Below are 17410 nucleotides of genomic sequence, written 5' to 3'. Positions count from 1 at the left end.
AAAAAAAAAAACGTTGGAAAACCGTAGTAGAAAGCGGAAAGTAAGGAAATTTTACACAGAAAATTTTTACTTTTCTTGAGAGCTAGATACTAAGCTTAAATAGAGTACACCCTTATTAGTCTCCATAGGGTACAATTCGGCATTGATTAGTCCCAATTAATACCTTAAATGGTACAATTGGCTATTACTTAGCTAGGCATCTACTTATCACTTAACGGGAGCAAATGGTCATTCAATGATAATTTCCGTTCATATAAAGGGATCAAAAGTGCAATTAACCGCAGGGTCCTTTGCGCCTAATTCCGAAGTCACAGCTTTTGTAGGGTATATACATGTGTACATATGTAATTAAATCCATAACTAAATATATACACATTATACATCCATATGCAATTTGCCAAGTGTCGCGGAAGATTGAATATCGATTTGTGTATGTAAGTACATTAGGCATACGACTTCTTTTTTTATTTTTTTAATTAAAAATACATACGGAGAGAATGAGTAATGATGAAAACCCAAAAAAAAAATAACCTGATAACCAGGGAGGTGTGAATACTCTTAAATTAAGTAAAAAAGAGAAAAAATTGGTAATGAGGGGGAGGGGACGTATGTACATATACATACATACATATGTATGTGGAAAATTCCATGTCAGCCAAATTATGAATGCGATCAAAAATAAATAGGTTTGCAAATTTTTTTATTCCATATACATACATAACCAGTGCCACATAAGTCCACATTTCAAACCAATCGTACAAAAAATTATAAAAACTCAACAAGCTTTAACAATTACACCCAAAATTTATGAACTTTTTATTCAGAATTTTTAGAAAAATTCAAGTCGCTAGAAAATCGCGTTGATTTTTAGTATTTTTTTGCTGACTGTGTTAGGCATTTTTTCTATATAAAAGTAAGTGTCGAGCATACTTTATATGTAAGAAAATTCACAACAATGTCAGTTAAAACATTTATTAAAAAACCAACGCATTTTCAAATAAATTTTAGAAATCCATTTTTGATCGCAATCATAATCAAGCAGGTTCTGCAATTCACTTTCGAGTGAATTTCAATCAAACTCGCTTTGAAATCATATTGGCAAATTCACTCTGAAGTACAATTTTTTCGGAGTTCCCTGCGGAAACTTTTTAACAAATTTTGGAAAAAAAAACAATATTTCTATAGGTCTTTTTCTCATTCTTCATCCTCTCCTCATAGGTATATTTAATTTAAAACAAGTCAAATGCTTAATGCACATACATACATACAATGTATAGCGCTATCAGAAATTTATATTTGAAGAATGTATTTCACTTACCGTCAGTTCATGTCGTTCACGCCTGGCAGGTACATTTGCAGCTAATCCCAACTCTGCAACCACACAAATGCACACAGCTATAAGACTGCTAATGTACATAATTTACGGACTTGTCGCGGTCGCGAGGCACAATAAAAAAAAAACAAAAGAAACACACACACGGCAGGCACTCACAAGAAGCCAAAGCTGTTCAAATTAACTGACGGCAAAGAAAATAGCGAGTAAAAACAACAAAAATAATACAAATAAAAGAAGATATATGTAGCGTGGTACGAAAAAATCCCAGTTAAAACAAGTTCGTAACAACACTGCACCGCGAATGCAACCAAAAGGCCGAAATACCGAAACCGAATTTGTCGCCTGCCGCCGCCGCCGCCGCCAATACGTGGAGCATACCAAATCTGTATGAGCTTATACGCGCGTTTGTGTGTGTGTGTGTGTGTGTGTATGTGTATTTATGTGCACGTGTATGCACTTTTAAGCTGTCAAACGCTCGTAGAACGGCCAAATGCGTCTGCTGGCCATGTATGCCTTTTGGCCTAGGTATGTATGTACTTATGTATGTATGTGTTTGGATATCTTGACGTGCCGTCGATTGGTCGGTCGGTCAGTTGATCTTTCCACTTGTTAATGTTCACTTTTGCCTGAAATGAAATTAAAAAAAGTATTTACCAAATCGTTAATTTTCTCACTGTGAGTGGCTATTGTAAAGTTAATATGTTAATAATATTTTCACAAGTCTTAACGGCATTTATGAAAATGTTTAATGTTTAGGTGTAACCATATTCTCTGTATAATTGAGCGGACGTACAGCTGTTGCAGCTGTTCTTTAAAAAATAATATTCAATGTTTCGATGGGATATGCATACATACATACATATGTATAAGCCTACAGGAATAAATAAAATTTCTCTAGCCCTCGGATGCATCCAGACCATCAGTTATCTTTAAGGATCGAACGATTTTAAGCTTCAGCCATGTACGAGCACAAAGTTTCGGTTCGCTTTTAGCCGAAAATTACCGAACGTTGGGCAAATATTCTTTTGCTCAAAACTGTTATAGACTCTTAGCTGCGGAGAAAAAGAGAAAGTAAAATATATACAGTGGCTACTGGAATTTACGAAGAAAGTGACGATTTATGTTTTTAGGACATTCCGGTGGCGGTTAATATCGATATCTTAAAGGTTTTTAGGGAAAACATTTGAAAGGCGATTCAACCAGTTAGCATTCGAACAGATACCGGATTGAATCAGTAAATCGCCTTGAACTTGCTTTACGAAAAAACGTTCCCGATCGCCATCTCTACGTGGTTTTGCCCGTAAGAGCCGTGAAAGCAGTTCAATCTTCTTCTTCCTATTTGGCGCTGCAACCGCCTAAGCGATTTTGGCCGAGTTCAGCCAAGCACGCCAGTCGCTTCTTTTTTCTTTTCTGTGCCAACTGACGCCAATTGAAAATGCCAAGTGAAGCCAAGTCCTTCTCGACCTGGTCTTTCCATCGCAGTGGGGGCCTCCCTCTTCCTCTGCTACCACCAGCGGGTTCAGAGTTGAATACTTTCAGAGCTGGGACGTCGGTGTCCATTCGAACGACATGGCCAAGCCAGCGGAGCCACTGTATTTTAATTCGCTGCCCTATGTCATCGTTCAACCGTCTACGGTACAAATCTTTCGTTTGAATACTCGTACGTTGAGAGAGGACTTTAACCCTCATTTGCCTACTCAGTTCAAAGTACAACTTGTTGGCAAGAGTGATTCTGCGTTGGATTTCAATGCTGACGTTATTATCGGTGTTAATGCTGGTTCCCAAATCAACGAAACTCTCTACTTTCTCGAAATTATAGCTGTCAACAGTGGAGTGGGTGCCAAGGCGCGAATGTGCTGCCTGTTTGTTTGATGACAGGAGATACTCCGTCTTGCCCTCGTTTACCACCAGACCCATTCGCTTTGCTTCCTTATCCAACTTGGAGAAGGCAGAACAGACTTCGCAGTTCTTGTTACCGATGATGTCGATGCCATCGGCATAAGGCAGCGATTGCACGCTCTTGTAGTAAATTGTTCCTGAGCGGCTCAGTTCTACAGCTCTTATTATCTTCTCCAACACCAGATCAAAGAAGTCACATGAACGGGAGTCGCCCCGTCTGAAGCCCGTTTGGTGGCGAACGGCTCGGAGCGGTCTTTTCCAATTCTGACGGAGCTGGTGGTATTGCTCAACGTCATTTTACACAGCCGTATCAGTTTGGGGCGATGCCAAATTCAGACATAGCGGCGTATAGGAAACTTCTTTTAGTGCTGTCCAAAGCGGCTTTAAAGTCGACAAATAGGTGGTCAGTGTCGATCCTTTTCTCGCGGGTCTTTTCCAAGATTTGGCGTATTATGAATACCTGGTGTATGGTGGATTTTTCACACTGATAAGACCCAATCTGTTCATTGACGGTGGTCTTTCACACAATACGCTCGACAAGACCTTGTAGGGTTCTTCTTCTCTACAACCTTTCGTGCTGCTACCATTCAGTAGGATGGAAAAGTGTTCCCTCATAAATTTAAGTACGTTCTGAACATCGGTAACTAGGTCGCCTTTGTTGTTCTCACAGAAGTACGCCCTGGTCTTGAAACCTTCCGTAATTCGCCTTAGGGTCTGATTATGCATACTTCGCATAACTTCGCACAACCATTTGTACCAGTGCACTAAAAGTGTAACTTAAATGTGAAACAAAATCTAAACTCAACAGATCACTCAGTTTTTAAAAGTTCTGCTAATTTCTGGGTTATGGAATACATACAAAGTACATACAAAATTACAGTTTGAAGTTTATGCGAAGTTGTGCGAAGTTATGCGAAGTATGCGTAATCAGACCATAACTCTCTGGTAAAATTTTCTGTTGTTTTTCCTTTGGGCTGGCATTTAAAGCTCTTCGTACTCACGTATTTCGGCCTCTCCCCCTTTATTGCGGAAAATACCTCTTGCTTCGCTCTCCGGTTTCATATAACGGTTCCACATGGCTCGCGTTGTGCCCCGTTCGCACCGTGGCCCTGTAGGCGGCATCTTTTTTCTCTGCAGCTTCCTGACATTCCTCATCGTACCAATAGTTCTTTCTGTCTATTTCTTTGGCGGCGCTTCATAATGAGCGGGAAATGTGGTGTGTTGAAGAGTGCTCTCAGAGAGCAAGTGCGAGTCGAGTGGCTAATAAATTAGCCGTCTGTTGTGATTGCAGCATTTCTACGTTAAGCATTCCTTGCATTATTGGCCGCACATTTTTTGCTGCATAGAGGCGGGTGCGTATCTTGACTCCAACAAGAAAGTGGTCCGAGCCGATGTTTGGCCCTCGGGGTATGTACGTCTAAAATACAGGAAGCGCGCTTTCGCCTATCATAACATGATCGATTTGGTTTCTCGATCCGGAGACAGCCACGTAGGTTGATGAATCTTTTTATGCTTGAACCTAGTTCTGCATACTACAATGTTTCGTGCCCCGGCGAAGTCGATCAGCCTCAGTCCGTTGTCAGACGTTTCATCGTGGAGGCTGAATATTCCAACGGTGGTCCCAAAAATCCCTTCCTTGCCCACCCTGGCATTGAAGTCGCCAAGCACGATTTTGATATCGTACATGCGCTCCTTGTATACCTCATCCTTCTCTTCTGTCGGGGCATGGGCGCAAGGCTCCACTCGCTTTGATGCAGATTATGGCTGGAGGCTCGTCCACCGTAGTGAACGACAATACTCGGCGACGAGGTCTCTCTCCCACCACAAATCCAACACCCAAATTGCGCTACTTTACATGGCAGCTGTAGTATACATGTAATGCATTTCTTGGATGGCGGTGATTTCAGCTTTGGTGGAGGACATAAACCAGTCAGGAAAAGGCACCTTCCCCCTTAAGGGTGCGGACATTCCAGGTGCATGTCCTCAAATCGTAGGCCTTTAAACGTTTGCCGTGGTCGTCATCATAAGAGTGGTCTCATCCGAGGCATTGCTTCGCTTCTTCACTGGAAGGGGTTTGTACGTCGCGGATCCCAAACCCAGCGCACAACCCATTGGTGGGATGGGGGTGGTTTCGCAAACAAATACACGTTTATATAGCGAGCCGCTTGTTCCAAGACAGACACCCCTGCTTGCAGAAACGCGCTTTGTTTTACACTTTGACCTTTTTTCCCTTAAAAATCTGGAGCTGATGGAAAATTTATACTTGCGGATTCGTAATCAGCACAAAAAAGTATATCAAAAACAATGTTAACATTTGTCGCACCGATTGTTTTCCATTTTTGTTGGCCTGTGTAATCATTATTTAACAGGTCTGGCTTAGTTTTCCTGGCAAGGGCAGGAATGGGTTCAAATTTACTATAACTACGCTTACATAATACTTGAATGGCCCCATACCCAAGATTCCAAGTAGAGAGCAGTGAGGATTAAGCCTTCTGAACTCCAATCAACAAAAGTAAAAAACCCTACTTAAGCTACTCTTTTCAATTACTGGCTATTCAACTACATATTATGGAGACTGTAAATAAGCTCGGGCAGATATAGACAAACTAGTATAATTATCGAAGCAACCTCCATCAAGAGAAATTCAAACATTACGCTGGACTTGATGAATTCATATGAATAAGTTTTAATAATATTTCAATCAGATTTCAAGGCAAACTTTTGTCAAACTTTTGCTTTTTTTGTTTTAATTAATTGTCAGACCCTGATAGCGATCGCAAAAAACTTGCTTAAAATTTTGAAATTTTTGGTGAATGTATTTTTTTTTTGTACGTAGAACAGAATGAAAGGGGTCACAATACAAAAGTTAGATGGTGAATTTTTAAGAACCACCCTAATACATATGTATTTACACTAGGCGACAAATTAAAGTGCACACCTTGTTGTAACATAATATTCACAATTATTTTCATGAACACTTTTTTGCATTAATTATTTATGAAAATATTTATAGGTCATTTTATAACATAAACCATATACAATGCATATATATTATACATTCATCAAACTTTCACACTTTATATAAAGCTCAGAACAATTCAAAAAATGTTCATCATAATCTCAAAATTTTTATTCAGAATTTCTAGAAAATTTTCGAATATGCAGTTTTGTAGCCAATTCAATTAGTACAAAGTGCAAGTTTCTAGTCTCTAAAATTTGACGTGAATATTTTAGAATTTTTTTTTTTTGAGGGTGTTGCGCGCTTTCTTGTACATAACGCATGATCAAAATCTATTAGCCTTCTCAGTTCCCTCTACGCACAAATACTAAGGAAAGGGCAATGAGAAGGCCACATTTCTTGTGGAAAAGAAAATCTGAGGAAAAAGTTTGAAATTTATGTGAAAATTTGTTGCACTTTTTTGAAGTTTTCTACAAATTGTTAAACTTGGATTTATATGGGGTTTGTTAGAGAAAGAACTGTATTTTAATTGAAAATTCTCAAAAATAAATAAATAAACATAAGTTGCACACAATATCACTTTGAAATGGCGTGCTATAGATATGACCGATACTGTATGTACATATTTTTATTTGACTTATCAATTCACTTTTTCTTACATAGGTCAATAAATCGTTTGTTTTTACCTAAGAAGTTAATTAGCAAACACTTTCATTTAATAAAACTTTATTACTATTGAATTATAATTGAAATTGCCTGTATAATAAGCGACAATATACACGCGTCCACCGTCAAGTTTAAATCACAACTAAATGAGAGAGTCACCTAACCAATTCACCAATCCGGCAGTAGTTAGGGGCCAACCTTGGCTGACGGGCAACCGAAGTGCTGCAGCCGCAGCAGCAACGGCGGCGGCGGCGGTGGCGGCAACTACGCGATCAGCTACGACCACGAACTCAGGTGAGGTTGGTTATCTGTTAAAATAGACACTGAAATGCATATGCATACTTGTGCATACATACATACATATGTACATGCATGTACATATATATTCACACAAACACACATTTGTATGCATGTATGGCTATCAAACAATGCAACATACAACAACAGCCAATAGCCGGCATCACCTCCATGCACAGACATATCGATATACGTTTTTTTTTTTCATAAATTCATACTACTCGTACCTTCGCTTAGTGCTTGTATTAGTGTGAGTAGTTCCCTTACACACAAATACAAGAAAATGCAGCACAAAGAACACGGATCAGCAGCGCAGCAGCGACAGACATCGCGACTCCGCCAGACAAAGTGGCAGACAGGCATGTCGCCACACTGTCTGCCAGGTTTGCCATATCTTATCTTGGGTACAACAACAACGACCCAAGTCACCAGTGTAGAATGCATGCGACCGGCCAGCCAGGCAAGCCAGGCAAGCAACCAGACAGCCAGCCGGCAGACACCACACGATTTTAACACAACAGCGGCAACAATAATGACAACAATAACAGAGCCAACATCACCTAGCAATAATAAAACAGTCAACGAGTCAGCCGCCCAGCCACCTAGCCATCCAGCCTGCAAGCCATCAAGCCCTGTGTTATACCATATATACTCGTACATACATACATACATACATACATACCAAATGAACGATCAGTGTAATCGCACCATGCCACAACATAAAGCATAGCGAGCAACAACAAATGATACCATAATACATATAACGTAGAAAATAATGGCTTGCGTGCTTGCTGGCAGCGCGACGGGAGCAGAAGCAGCCAGCGGGGGCATGCAGCACTACCAACCAGCTGCTATATGGCCTGTTGTTGGGCTGATGGCCCGATGGCTTGTTGGCGGCAACCTGCGGTGTAGAATAAAACCTAGCCAAGTACTTCAAAATTTATCTTTTTGTATCTTTGAAGTGGGTCCCCATTCAAACTTAAATGTACAATGATCGTCGTCACAATGACTTCGGTTGTCCATTTGACCGACCGACCGACCGACCGATCGTCCAACAAACAAAAACGGCAAATTCAAAATCAAAAGAAAAAAAAACAACTGAAAGAAAGAACAATAGAAAGAACAAAAAAAAAAACAATAAATAACTTACTTATGTATGTACCGTCATACATATCGTCGTTTAAAGTACAAAACCGCTTATCAACAAAATGCAAAACCGCGTATCGAATTAATGCAAAACCGCGTATGTGAGGTCGCATTAATTATTTTCTAGAGAGCAAAAACACTCATGTTTCAAAATGGTTCCCTTTTTTATAAAGCAATCGATTTTCTGGCTAGTATATTTCAGGACGAATGGATAAGTATTGAGCAAAGAGAATGACGATACGCGGTTTTGTACTTTAAACGACGATATGTATGTAAGTATGCATATGTATGCTAACGCTATTGTTGCTGTAGTTTTTGTTATTGGTGTTGGGGATGGTGTTCCAAGTTGCGGCAAAACTCGCACCTCTAAACGCACGCACACAAATGTTCCATACAACAGCAATAGGTTTGTAAGTATATACATAGTATACATACATATGTACATACCTAAGTGCATAAGGGTGGTCCAAAAGAGACTTCCAATGGAATGTAAAGCAATTGTGGGTGGCTGGAAAAAAACCAAAAACAAAGTTTAGAAGCACTAAGGCAGCATTGCCCATTGTTCTTAAGGCCAAGAGACAGGATTTAGAGGAAAGTTATATTGTAGGTGGGTGTGGGAATTCATTGGACCTCTGCAAACTTACCAGGCTCCTTTATGAAATTTAGCAGTTTGTTGAGGGAAAGAGAATGTACGTCGTCCATTCTCAGTACATCCGATCCAAAAATGTACCGTCTGAGTCTGGCGAAGGCCGGACAGCGGCAGAGAAACTGTTCTGTACTACCCTCGTCCTCCAAACACTATGTGCACAGTGGATCGTCGATGATGCATATGGTGACCATACGTCATCCCCATGGATTGTGCCCCGTAATCATTCCTATCAGGGCTCGTAGATCACTCCTTCGTCTGAGAAGAAATTTCGCTACCACACTGTCAGTCCTTTTCAGGAAACACTTGGTTATTTGGCAGGTGTCAATAGTGCAACAACGGCTCCCATGAGTTTTGTTTATGAGATCCTTGAAACTCCCGATCGTTCCCGCTATTTGTGACCTTAAAATTGGCTCCGGTCCAATTGGGCTCTCCACGAAATCGCAGTTCGCCAATTCATCAGCCAGTTCGTTACCTTGAAAACCGTAGTGTCCTGGCACCCACACGAGTTCAAGCTCTTTCCATCTTTTAATGGAGTTCAGCCCCAACTTACATTCCTGGACTAACTTTCAAGAGGTGTGACCGGTTTCCAGGGCCCTTAGAGCAGCTTGGCTGTCACTGCAGATTCTGGTTTATGTTCGCGCCACCTTTCGCCAATTATCCAGTCTGCCACTTTCAGTATTGCAAAGACTTCCGATTGAAAGACTTTGCACCCAAAGCGGTAGAGTATATGAAATTAATGTCCAGATGCCATCCAGCTCCAGTACCGTTTTCAATCTTTCAAGACAGTATCTGGATCTCTCCATTGTTCCCTTGTAGGAAATCTAATAACTTACTTTCTACCAAAGGAGACTCCAGGTATCAGTTTGTCATTGGTGACAAAACCAAAGGATATTGCTCATACAACCTTCTGAACAACTCTCTGTGCCCGGAGCTACGATCGTCATGCCACAGACCAAAAGAGTGCAGTTTTCATTGCCTCCTCTTGGACCGCTAAATTCAGAGGCGGCAAATTCAACAAAGCGTTAAGAACCGGTCCTGACATTGTAATCATGGCGCCCGTAATGCCTATACACACGCTCCTTTGTAGCCTGTTTAACACAGAAACCGTGGTTTTAATCATGGTTCTGCGCCACTATACTACAGCAGAATACGTGACGACTACATGGTATCGAGCCAGGATTTTGGCTTGAATGTGGTGGTACGGTTTGCATTCAGAAGGGAATGAAGAAGGGGCCAAGCAGATGAGGGATCCTAGATGGGCTGCGGTGTGGGGGCAGGAGTTTGTTCCGAGGGGCGTGATGCCAATCGGTCCCTGCGGCTTGCGAACCATGCCAGCATATTTCAGAATGAAGTCCTGGGCATATGTGAGGTTACTAAATAATAATGCTACTAGAAAAGTAAAAGCAAAAAAAAGCCGGTCTTGCTAAAGGTTATTCGACACTGTCCGAAAATTTTCAGAGGTCAATTTACCTTAAGCTCGACGTGAGTCTAGAGTTACCCCTAGATATTTCACATCCTATCCACGGAAAGACTTAAGTTTACGCCTCTAAGTGCTGGAAGTTTGAGACCTTCCAATTTTCTTTTCCGCGTAAACAAGACTAGGGTTAGCAGGACAACCCAACTAGGATTCACAAAAAGCCTGTCCCCCACACTTTAACATTTTCGGATACAGGCCATCTGGACCCTGCGTCTTAAAGTCGTCAAAAGAGGCTAAAGAAAATCTCACTGACTCCTCAGTCACAACCCGTGATGCTAGGTACCATTTTGATTTGGTGGCTCTTCCTGTCGCGCTATCCTCCACCATGCGTCAGGAATTATCCTGCTACCCAAGAGAGTTTTGTATGTGTCTAGCAGCGATATGGTATTAGTTTCATCAGATTTTCTGAGAGAATCAAGCCTAACCGTCAGATCCTATTGAAGTACCTTACACAGCCTGGCAGACTCTTTTATGTTGTCAATATTATTGCAGAAGTCTTTATAAGAGCTTAATTTTGACATGCGAATTTGACTCTTATATTCCTTCTGCACGCTATGATATTTGGAACAGTCCCCCTCTTTTCGGGTTTTTAAAACCCTCTTCAGAAGTCTCCTGGACCTTTTTCGAAGTTTGGTGAGTTCAGCGTTCCACCATGGTACCGTTTTTCCCTACCTGCTTCTTCTTAGGGGACATACTTCCTCAAAACAACCAATCAAAGTATTCGTTATCTCGCGCGTCGCCTCTTCAACTGATTTAATGTTTTTGAGTTTAGGGAGATTTGGTATTCTCGTTTCAAGGAGCAACCCAAAATTCTCGCAGTCCGCCTTTCGAGGATCACATCAGCTGCGACGAATTGCAGCGCAGAACGATCTTTTTCATATTCACTATTTACGCTCAACTATGAGCCAATTTTTTGCATATTCCCTTTTAAAAAAGTATTCAAAAATCTTCGTGGATTTACGCGATGACTTTTTCTTTGAAAGCAAAAAAAATCAAAAAACTGCATAGTCGGATTTTTGTAGTTCTGTTAAAAAATTGTATACTTAAAAGTTTTAATTTAGGACTTATATGGTTTTTGATATATAACGAGCTACACTTTTATAAAAAAAATATGAACAATAAACCAACAAAAGAAAAAAAGTCAAATATTGCACTCCTATTATTTTGACCATAGGTATACTTGTACATATGAAGTTAAGGTCTAGTGTAAGCTCCAATCTACCGAAAAATGAGGGTTTCAACAATAAGCCAAGATCTTGAGTGTCAATTCGAAATTCTGAGCATGCTGTTTTTGTCTACTCGACTAGGTTCACGACTTGTCCAAACCTTAAAAAAGTTTCGCCTTGATCGCGTTGTTTTTAATTAATTTTTTTATGGGCGCGTTCCTAAGACATAGCTTTTAGCTCATCTGCTACAAAACTGTTGGCAACTGTTGAACCCAGCAACATTCTGGCATTCAAAGTAAACATTTTGTGTGCTATAAATTGATTGAGAAAGATGCTTCTGTAAACAAATTGCGTAGTGTAAATTTTAAACTTGGGGTTTCTAAAATATTAAACCCAACCATCTGATATTAAAGTTCGTCCTTTTCCTTTGTTTTCAAAAGGAGGAAAGTGCAGCAAAAAATCAAGTAGTTAACAAGTATTTTTCTAGCAACTTCTCGCGCCAAATATGACATCTACGTTTTTGTCGAAACCTGGCTTAGTAAGGATTTTTTCGATGCTGAATTTTTTGATTCAAGTCAGTTTGTAGTATATCGGAAAGATATGGATGCCTTAAAAACTGGACACCTCAAAGGTGGTTGTGTTTTGATCGCTGTGAAGAGCTGTTTACGCTCTTCACTACAACAGTTATCAAAATTTGATCAGCTTTGTGTCTGCATTCTTAGCAGTTTTCGTAAATTATTTATATGTGTATCCTATATTCCCCCGAATAGCTTAGATAGTTTATATAGTGAACATGCCGAAAATATTGTTAATCTTTGCGAAAAAAATTTAGATTGTAATTTTTATATTCTAGGTGATTTCAATCTTAGCGATCTCGTATGGTCTGACCTACAATATAATGGTATCCTAACACCAACTAATATAAATATATCTCATGAAATTTATTTTTTAGATAGCCTTCTTAGTCTTCACCTTATCCAAATCAATACCTTATTTAATAAGTTAGGTAAAATTTTGGATCTTATATTTATTTGAATACGCTTTTCCAATAAGTAAAACAGATAAACATCATGTGGAAACAATTTCAATCCTCAAGTTCCCTTCCCTTCGCCGATTCCTGTTGCTACTATTTCGGGGGACCTCACTGAACATTTTCCTAAAAAGAGAGCGAAAAAATTTTGTTTCCTAAAATGTTAAAGCTGTTTTCGATAGCCTGTTTTGTGGTGATTACGAATCTGTAAGTATAAAGTTTCCATGAGCTTTAGATTTTAAGAAAAACGTGGTCAGGTTATAAAAGAAAATGGTTAAATAAAAAAATGGGTATTATTGTTGGCAGTCTCTTGAAGAGAAACAAAGTTTTCCGATCGAAAAATATTGACTTTCAAGAATTCTATACTATTTCTACGAAAACTTGTACTTTCCTATATAAATTTGGAAAACTTTGTGCGCCTTCGGCGACCTCTAAATATTTTTTGATTTCGAAATAAAAAATTGGTATATTTTTTTATATAGAAAAGTTCTTGGGGGTGAGAGTGTTAAAATTCTGGCTTTACTTATTTTGGACAACCATACATGCTACAAATAGTGGGTTCCCCAATGCGTCAATATACATATATATTTAGGTTAAAGAAATTACGAGTATTTAACGGTCGATTACGACTGGGAAATAATGTTTCTGAGTTTAATAAATATTTTTATCAAGATAACAAGCGACTTAATGTAGGCTTGTAAAAAAAGATCCCTGCCGCGTATTTGATTGCTATTTAGTGTTTGTTTTTTTTTTAACAAGTTTAAACGGGGCGAATCATGGTTCCGGGTGCTGATTTTGCTTTGATTTTGATTTTTGATTGCTATTCATCAATGGCCAGAACTGATTATATTTTTGCTTTCGGTTCATGCAGCTCACAACATCCGATGTTTACACGAAGTATCATCTGGGTAGCAACCGAAACCCTCTTCAAAGTGGATGAGCTTGGCAAACAGAACCAGGACTACGATTTACTGATAGTTACGCACCTGAAATGGTGTCTCTACACCAGGTGTTCTTAAACTTTAAGATGATGGAACCCTTACTAAACACCGTTCATTTTACACACAAATTACCATCAATCAATGGCACTGCAATTTAAATATGAATAAAAACTTTTACTAGAAATAGTATACATACTTTAAATTTTAATGTGAAGAATGAAATTGTTTCACTCTTGCTAATCTTCTAATACATAAAAATCTCGTGTCACGGTGTTAGGGGTCGAACTCCTCCTAAACGGCTCGACCGATCTTTATGAAATTTCTTGTGCATATATGGTAGGTATGATAATCGGATGTAAAGTATATTTCATACCGCTAGGTGCAGGGGGCGGAGTTTTTCATACTGCATATCTCTGGATGTGTTCATGGAAGAGTACTGAAACTTGGTATGTACAAGATATATAAAATCAGTCGCGTGGTCATGAAGAAAAATTGGGGCTAATGGAAAAAGGGGCGTGGCACCTCCCATGGTAGATTACTCGAAAATGATATGGAGATATATGAAATCAATACCATACTCTTAAAGAAAATTGGGCTATTTGAAAAGGGAACGTAGCGCCTTTCAAACGCACTGAAACTATTACGTTTCTTTGTACACATATACAGTTTTGTTAGGTTATTTAAGACGGCAATGGAAATATCCCTTCTGACAACCACCAAACCGTAATATTAGAAGATAAATGCGTCACTGAAAATCATGAACGTGAATTGTTGGTGAAAATGTTCGACCAAAATGTTCCAATACAAAAAATTTATTTTGGGCGGGACGAAGCTCGCCGGCTCTGCTAGTTATTGTATAAAATAGTAGTGCAATATAATAACTGAAAGCGCATTTCTGGGGTAGCATCCAATTTCGACCTGAATTTGTCTTTTGTATAAGTGTAAGCTGAAAAGTTAAAGTGAAAGTTTACGACATACAACAATACGACACTTACGACACTGTTGTGAATACCCCAAATGTCGAAGTACTCTGGAGATCTATGAATGATTTGTAAATGGATTTTGTACCAAACCAATATTACTACTACCATCCGAAAAATAATCTGACAAAGACTTCAGGTGATTTACCAAATGCTCAGTTATGACATTTCACATTTCATTTTGCAGTGCATCGCGTTTCTTGTAGAAAGTTGTGTATAACCCTTTGGCTACAGGAGCCAATAATACATACTGGTTATAAATAAAACAAACTGTCAAACGCAAGCTCAACGCTCATATGTAGTATGTAGGTATGGCACTCAATACGGAAATCATAACAACTTCGAGTACATATGATAATAGATAATTGCGTTTCGGTCAAACTGTTTATAGAACTTTTCTTTCTGCGTGCAACTCAAACCAAAATTAATCTCGCGGAACCCCGTTGACTTTTCTACGGAAGCCTTGAGTTCCGCGGAACAAACTTTACGAAGCTCTGCTCTACACAACTACTGGCAGTAATTGAAAAATACCAGGCTGGCGTCACCGCAGTTCAGGAAACGCGATAGACGAAGCATCCCTGGAAAAAAATTTGCAACTTGCAACATCACACTGCGACACATTGTCTCCAGGTTCACCACCATCAGTGAATGAATTGCTGCAATCCGCATTAAGACTGTACAAAATAACATCAGCCTAATTGGTATACTCGCCACAGTGAAGGAGAAGGGCGATGAGACCAAGGAGCATTTCTACGAAGATCGCGTAGGAGAAGCATATGAGCGCTGCCCAGCCACGATGTTAAAATCGTATTTGGCGACTTTATTGCCAAGCAGGGTGAGCAAAGAAGGCATATTTCGTCCAACAATCGGAAAATTTCAGCGCTCCTGACAATAACTCCGAAAACGGAGAGAGGCTCGTCGTTGAGTCTTCTATTAAAGCAAAGTGACTGCATGTGGCTTAAATGATATAACCAATTTGGACGCTATCAATTGAAACCAAAATTTCAGATAATCAAGATTTTTTTTTGTGAGTTTGCAAAAACAGGTTGAGTGCGGTCCTGGCTTTAACCATCATATGCAACCACTTAGTTTTTACCAATATTAATACATATTTTCTATCCAGGTAAAAACTTAAACATACATACATATATGTACTATATCGGATAAAGACATAAACTGTTATGTTAAAATGATATATGTATTCGATGCTATCCGTGCATGGCGCCTGGTTATCCAAACATCCACTCAGTTAATCAGACAATTGGAATAAACTTTGCCAAGAAAAATTACCCATAAATTAAATGCGAATTTTCAATCGAAAGCTTGAAACAATTGATTCTATTGTGCGATTATTTACATATTCGTACTTATTTATCTACACAGATGTGCAGTGAGACAATTATGAACATGCCCTGTAGGAAAATCCACTAGTTCCGAACTAGAGTGCCTCTAGCTAATTTATAACTAGGACTGGTTCGCCATAATTCTCTATTCCGCACAAACAACTGGTGAATTTAGCATTGAAAAGCGCAAGAGCGAACTGGTTGGGCTCTGAATTACATTTTCGACGGTTGCGAACCTATTCGAACCCCAAAAATGTACGGTGAAAGCTTTGTTAACCCGGCTGCGATGACCGCAATAGCTATTGAGCTCCACACCATTATAGATTTTTTTGGTGCAGATTCATTTACAATTTTTCCAGCACGTCTAGATTTCAGAAAGAACAGCAAACATTTTTTTTACTTTTTCGAGATTTTTTTCACTTATTTCTATTAAACATATCGATATAAGGTAGAATCTATCAGACGAATTGTGTTTGTATTAAAACGCGATTTTTTTCTTTGAAAAAAACGACCTCCACATTCACTTTTTAACAGTTCAAACGTTTTTTTTTTCTCAAAAACGAGACGTGCTAGAAAAATTTTGTAAGTGGACGCACCATCAAAAGATTCCGTTTTCGATATCATCCAAATTTTGTTGCTTTGTAATTCTTATTATCATTTTGGGTATAATTTGTTGGTGTAATTTGTTTAGTGTTTTTGAGCTACTGCCACCACCTTCTATGTACTCGCTTTGTGTGATGAGTTGCCTATAAAGCTTGAAGAAGTCGTTGCACACGATTGGAACCTTTGTATAAATTTGTAAAAAAAAAAATGATTTGATATATTGTTACAAAAATAAAAATTGGGACACAAATTTTTTAGTAGATAGTGACACGATTTTTACAATACATACAAATCATGGTGAAATAATAAGCAGGTGAAGTAATAATACAGCTTTCTCGCTTTATTTTCTTGACTTTTCTTTTTCGGTTGTCTTATAGAAACTTCTAAAGGCAAATTTTCAAATAAGATGGTGTCAAATCTTTCTTCTCGCTCTTATTACTACACCTGGTCAACGTACAGTTTCATAAGAAAGACACTATCAGCTGATTGCCAAAAAATGCCTACAGCTGAGGCATCATATGACATGTGCTCTTATCTTTTACAATTTCTTTCATTTCTATTACAATTTCTTTTATTTCTATTACAATTTATTCAAAATACACTAACACACTGAACTAAAAACACCAATACACTAACCAAAAACACAACTACAGCCTGACAGAAAAAACGATAAGAAAAAGGGTTACTTTACTTATGGAGCTGTACAATGCACCTGGTATCACCTGCTAAATTTCACCATGCATACAAATTCAGTTGTAATTTTAATTGACAAATGTAAAAAAAATGTTGTTTGTCAAAATTCGGACAAAGTCCAATATTTTTCCATCCCACGCTTGGGCTACCAATTTACACTTTATTTTGAGCAAATGCTCAATCGTCTGACTCTTCTCAAAATTTTTTTAAAAGATTTCCGAAGGC

The 17410-nt window shown here is 38.8% G+C and overlaps 2 protein-coding genes across 2 annotated transcripts in view; both read right to left on the bottom strand.

Moving 5' to 3' along the window:
* Positions 1-17410, bottom strand: part of LOC118742685 (G protein alpha o subunit) — a gene marked incomplete in the record, with an annotated part of 381368 nt that overhangs the window by 160993 nt on the left and 202965 nt on the right.
* The window catches only part of LOC118742677, a gene marked incomplete in the record, with an annotated part of 60129 nt that overhangs the window by 36445 nt on the left and 6274 nt on the right, over positions 1-17410 (bottom strand). The window contains 1 exon segment of the mRNA XM_036474926.1: positions 1319-1961. Within this exon segment, the coding sequence (XP_036330819.1) occupies positions 1319-1417 (99 nt within the window).

The sequence above is a fragment of the Rhagoletis pomonella genome, unplaced genomic scaffold, assembly GCF_013731165.1.
Source record: "Rhagoletis pomonella isolate Grant_MI unplaced genomic scaffold, Rhpom_1.0 Rhpom_scaffold_00007, whole genome shotgun sequence".
In the NCBI taxonomy this organism is placed as follows: Eukaryota; Metazoa; Arthropoda; class Insecta; order Diptera; family Tephritidae; genus Rhagoletis; species Rhagoletis pomonella.
Note: the sequence above shows the minus strand (reverse complement) of the source record. Positions and strands in the feature narration are given on the sequence as shown.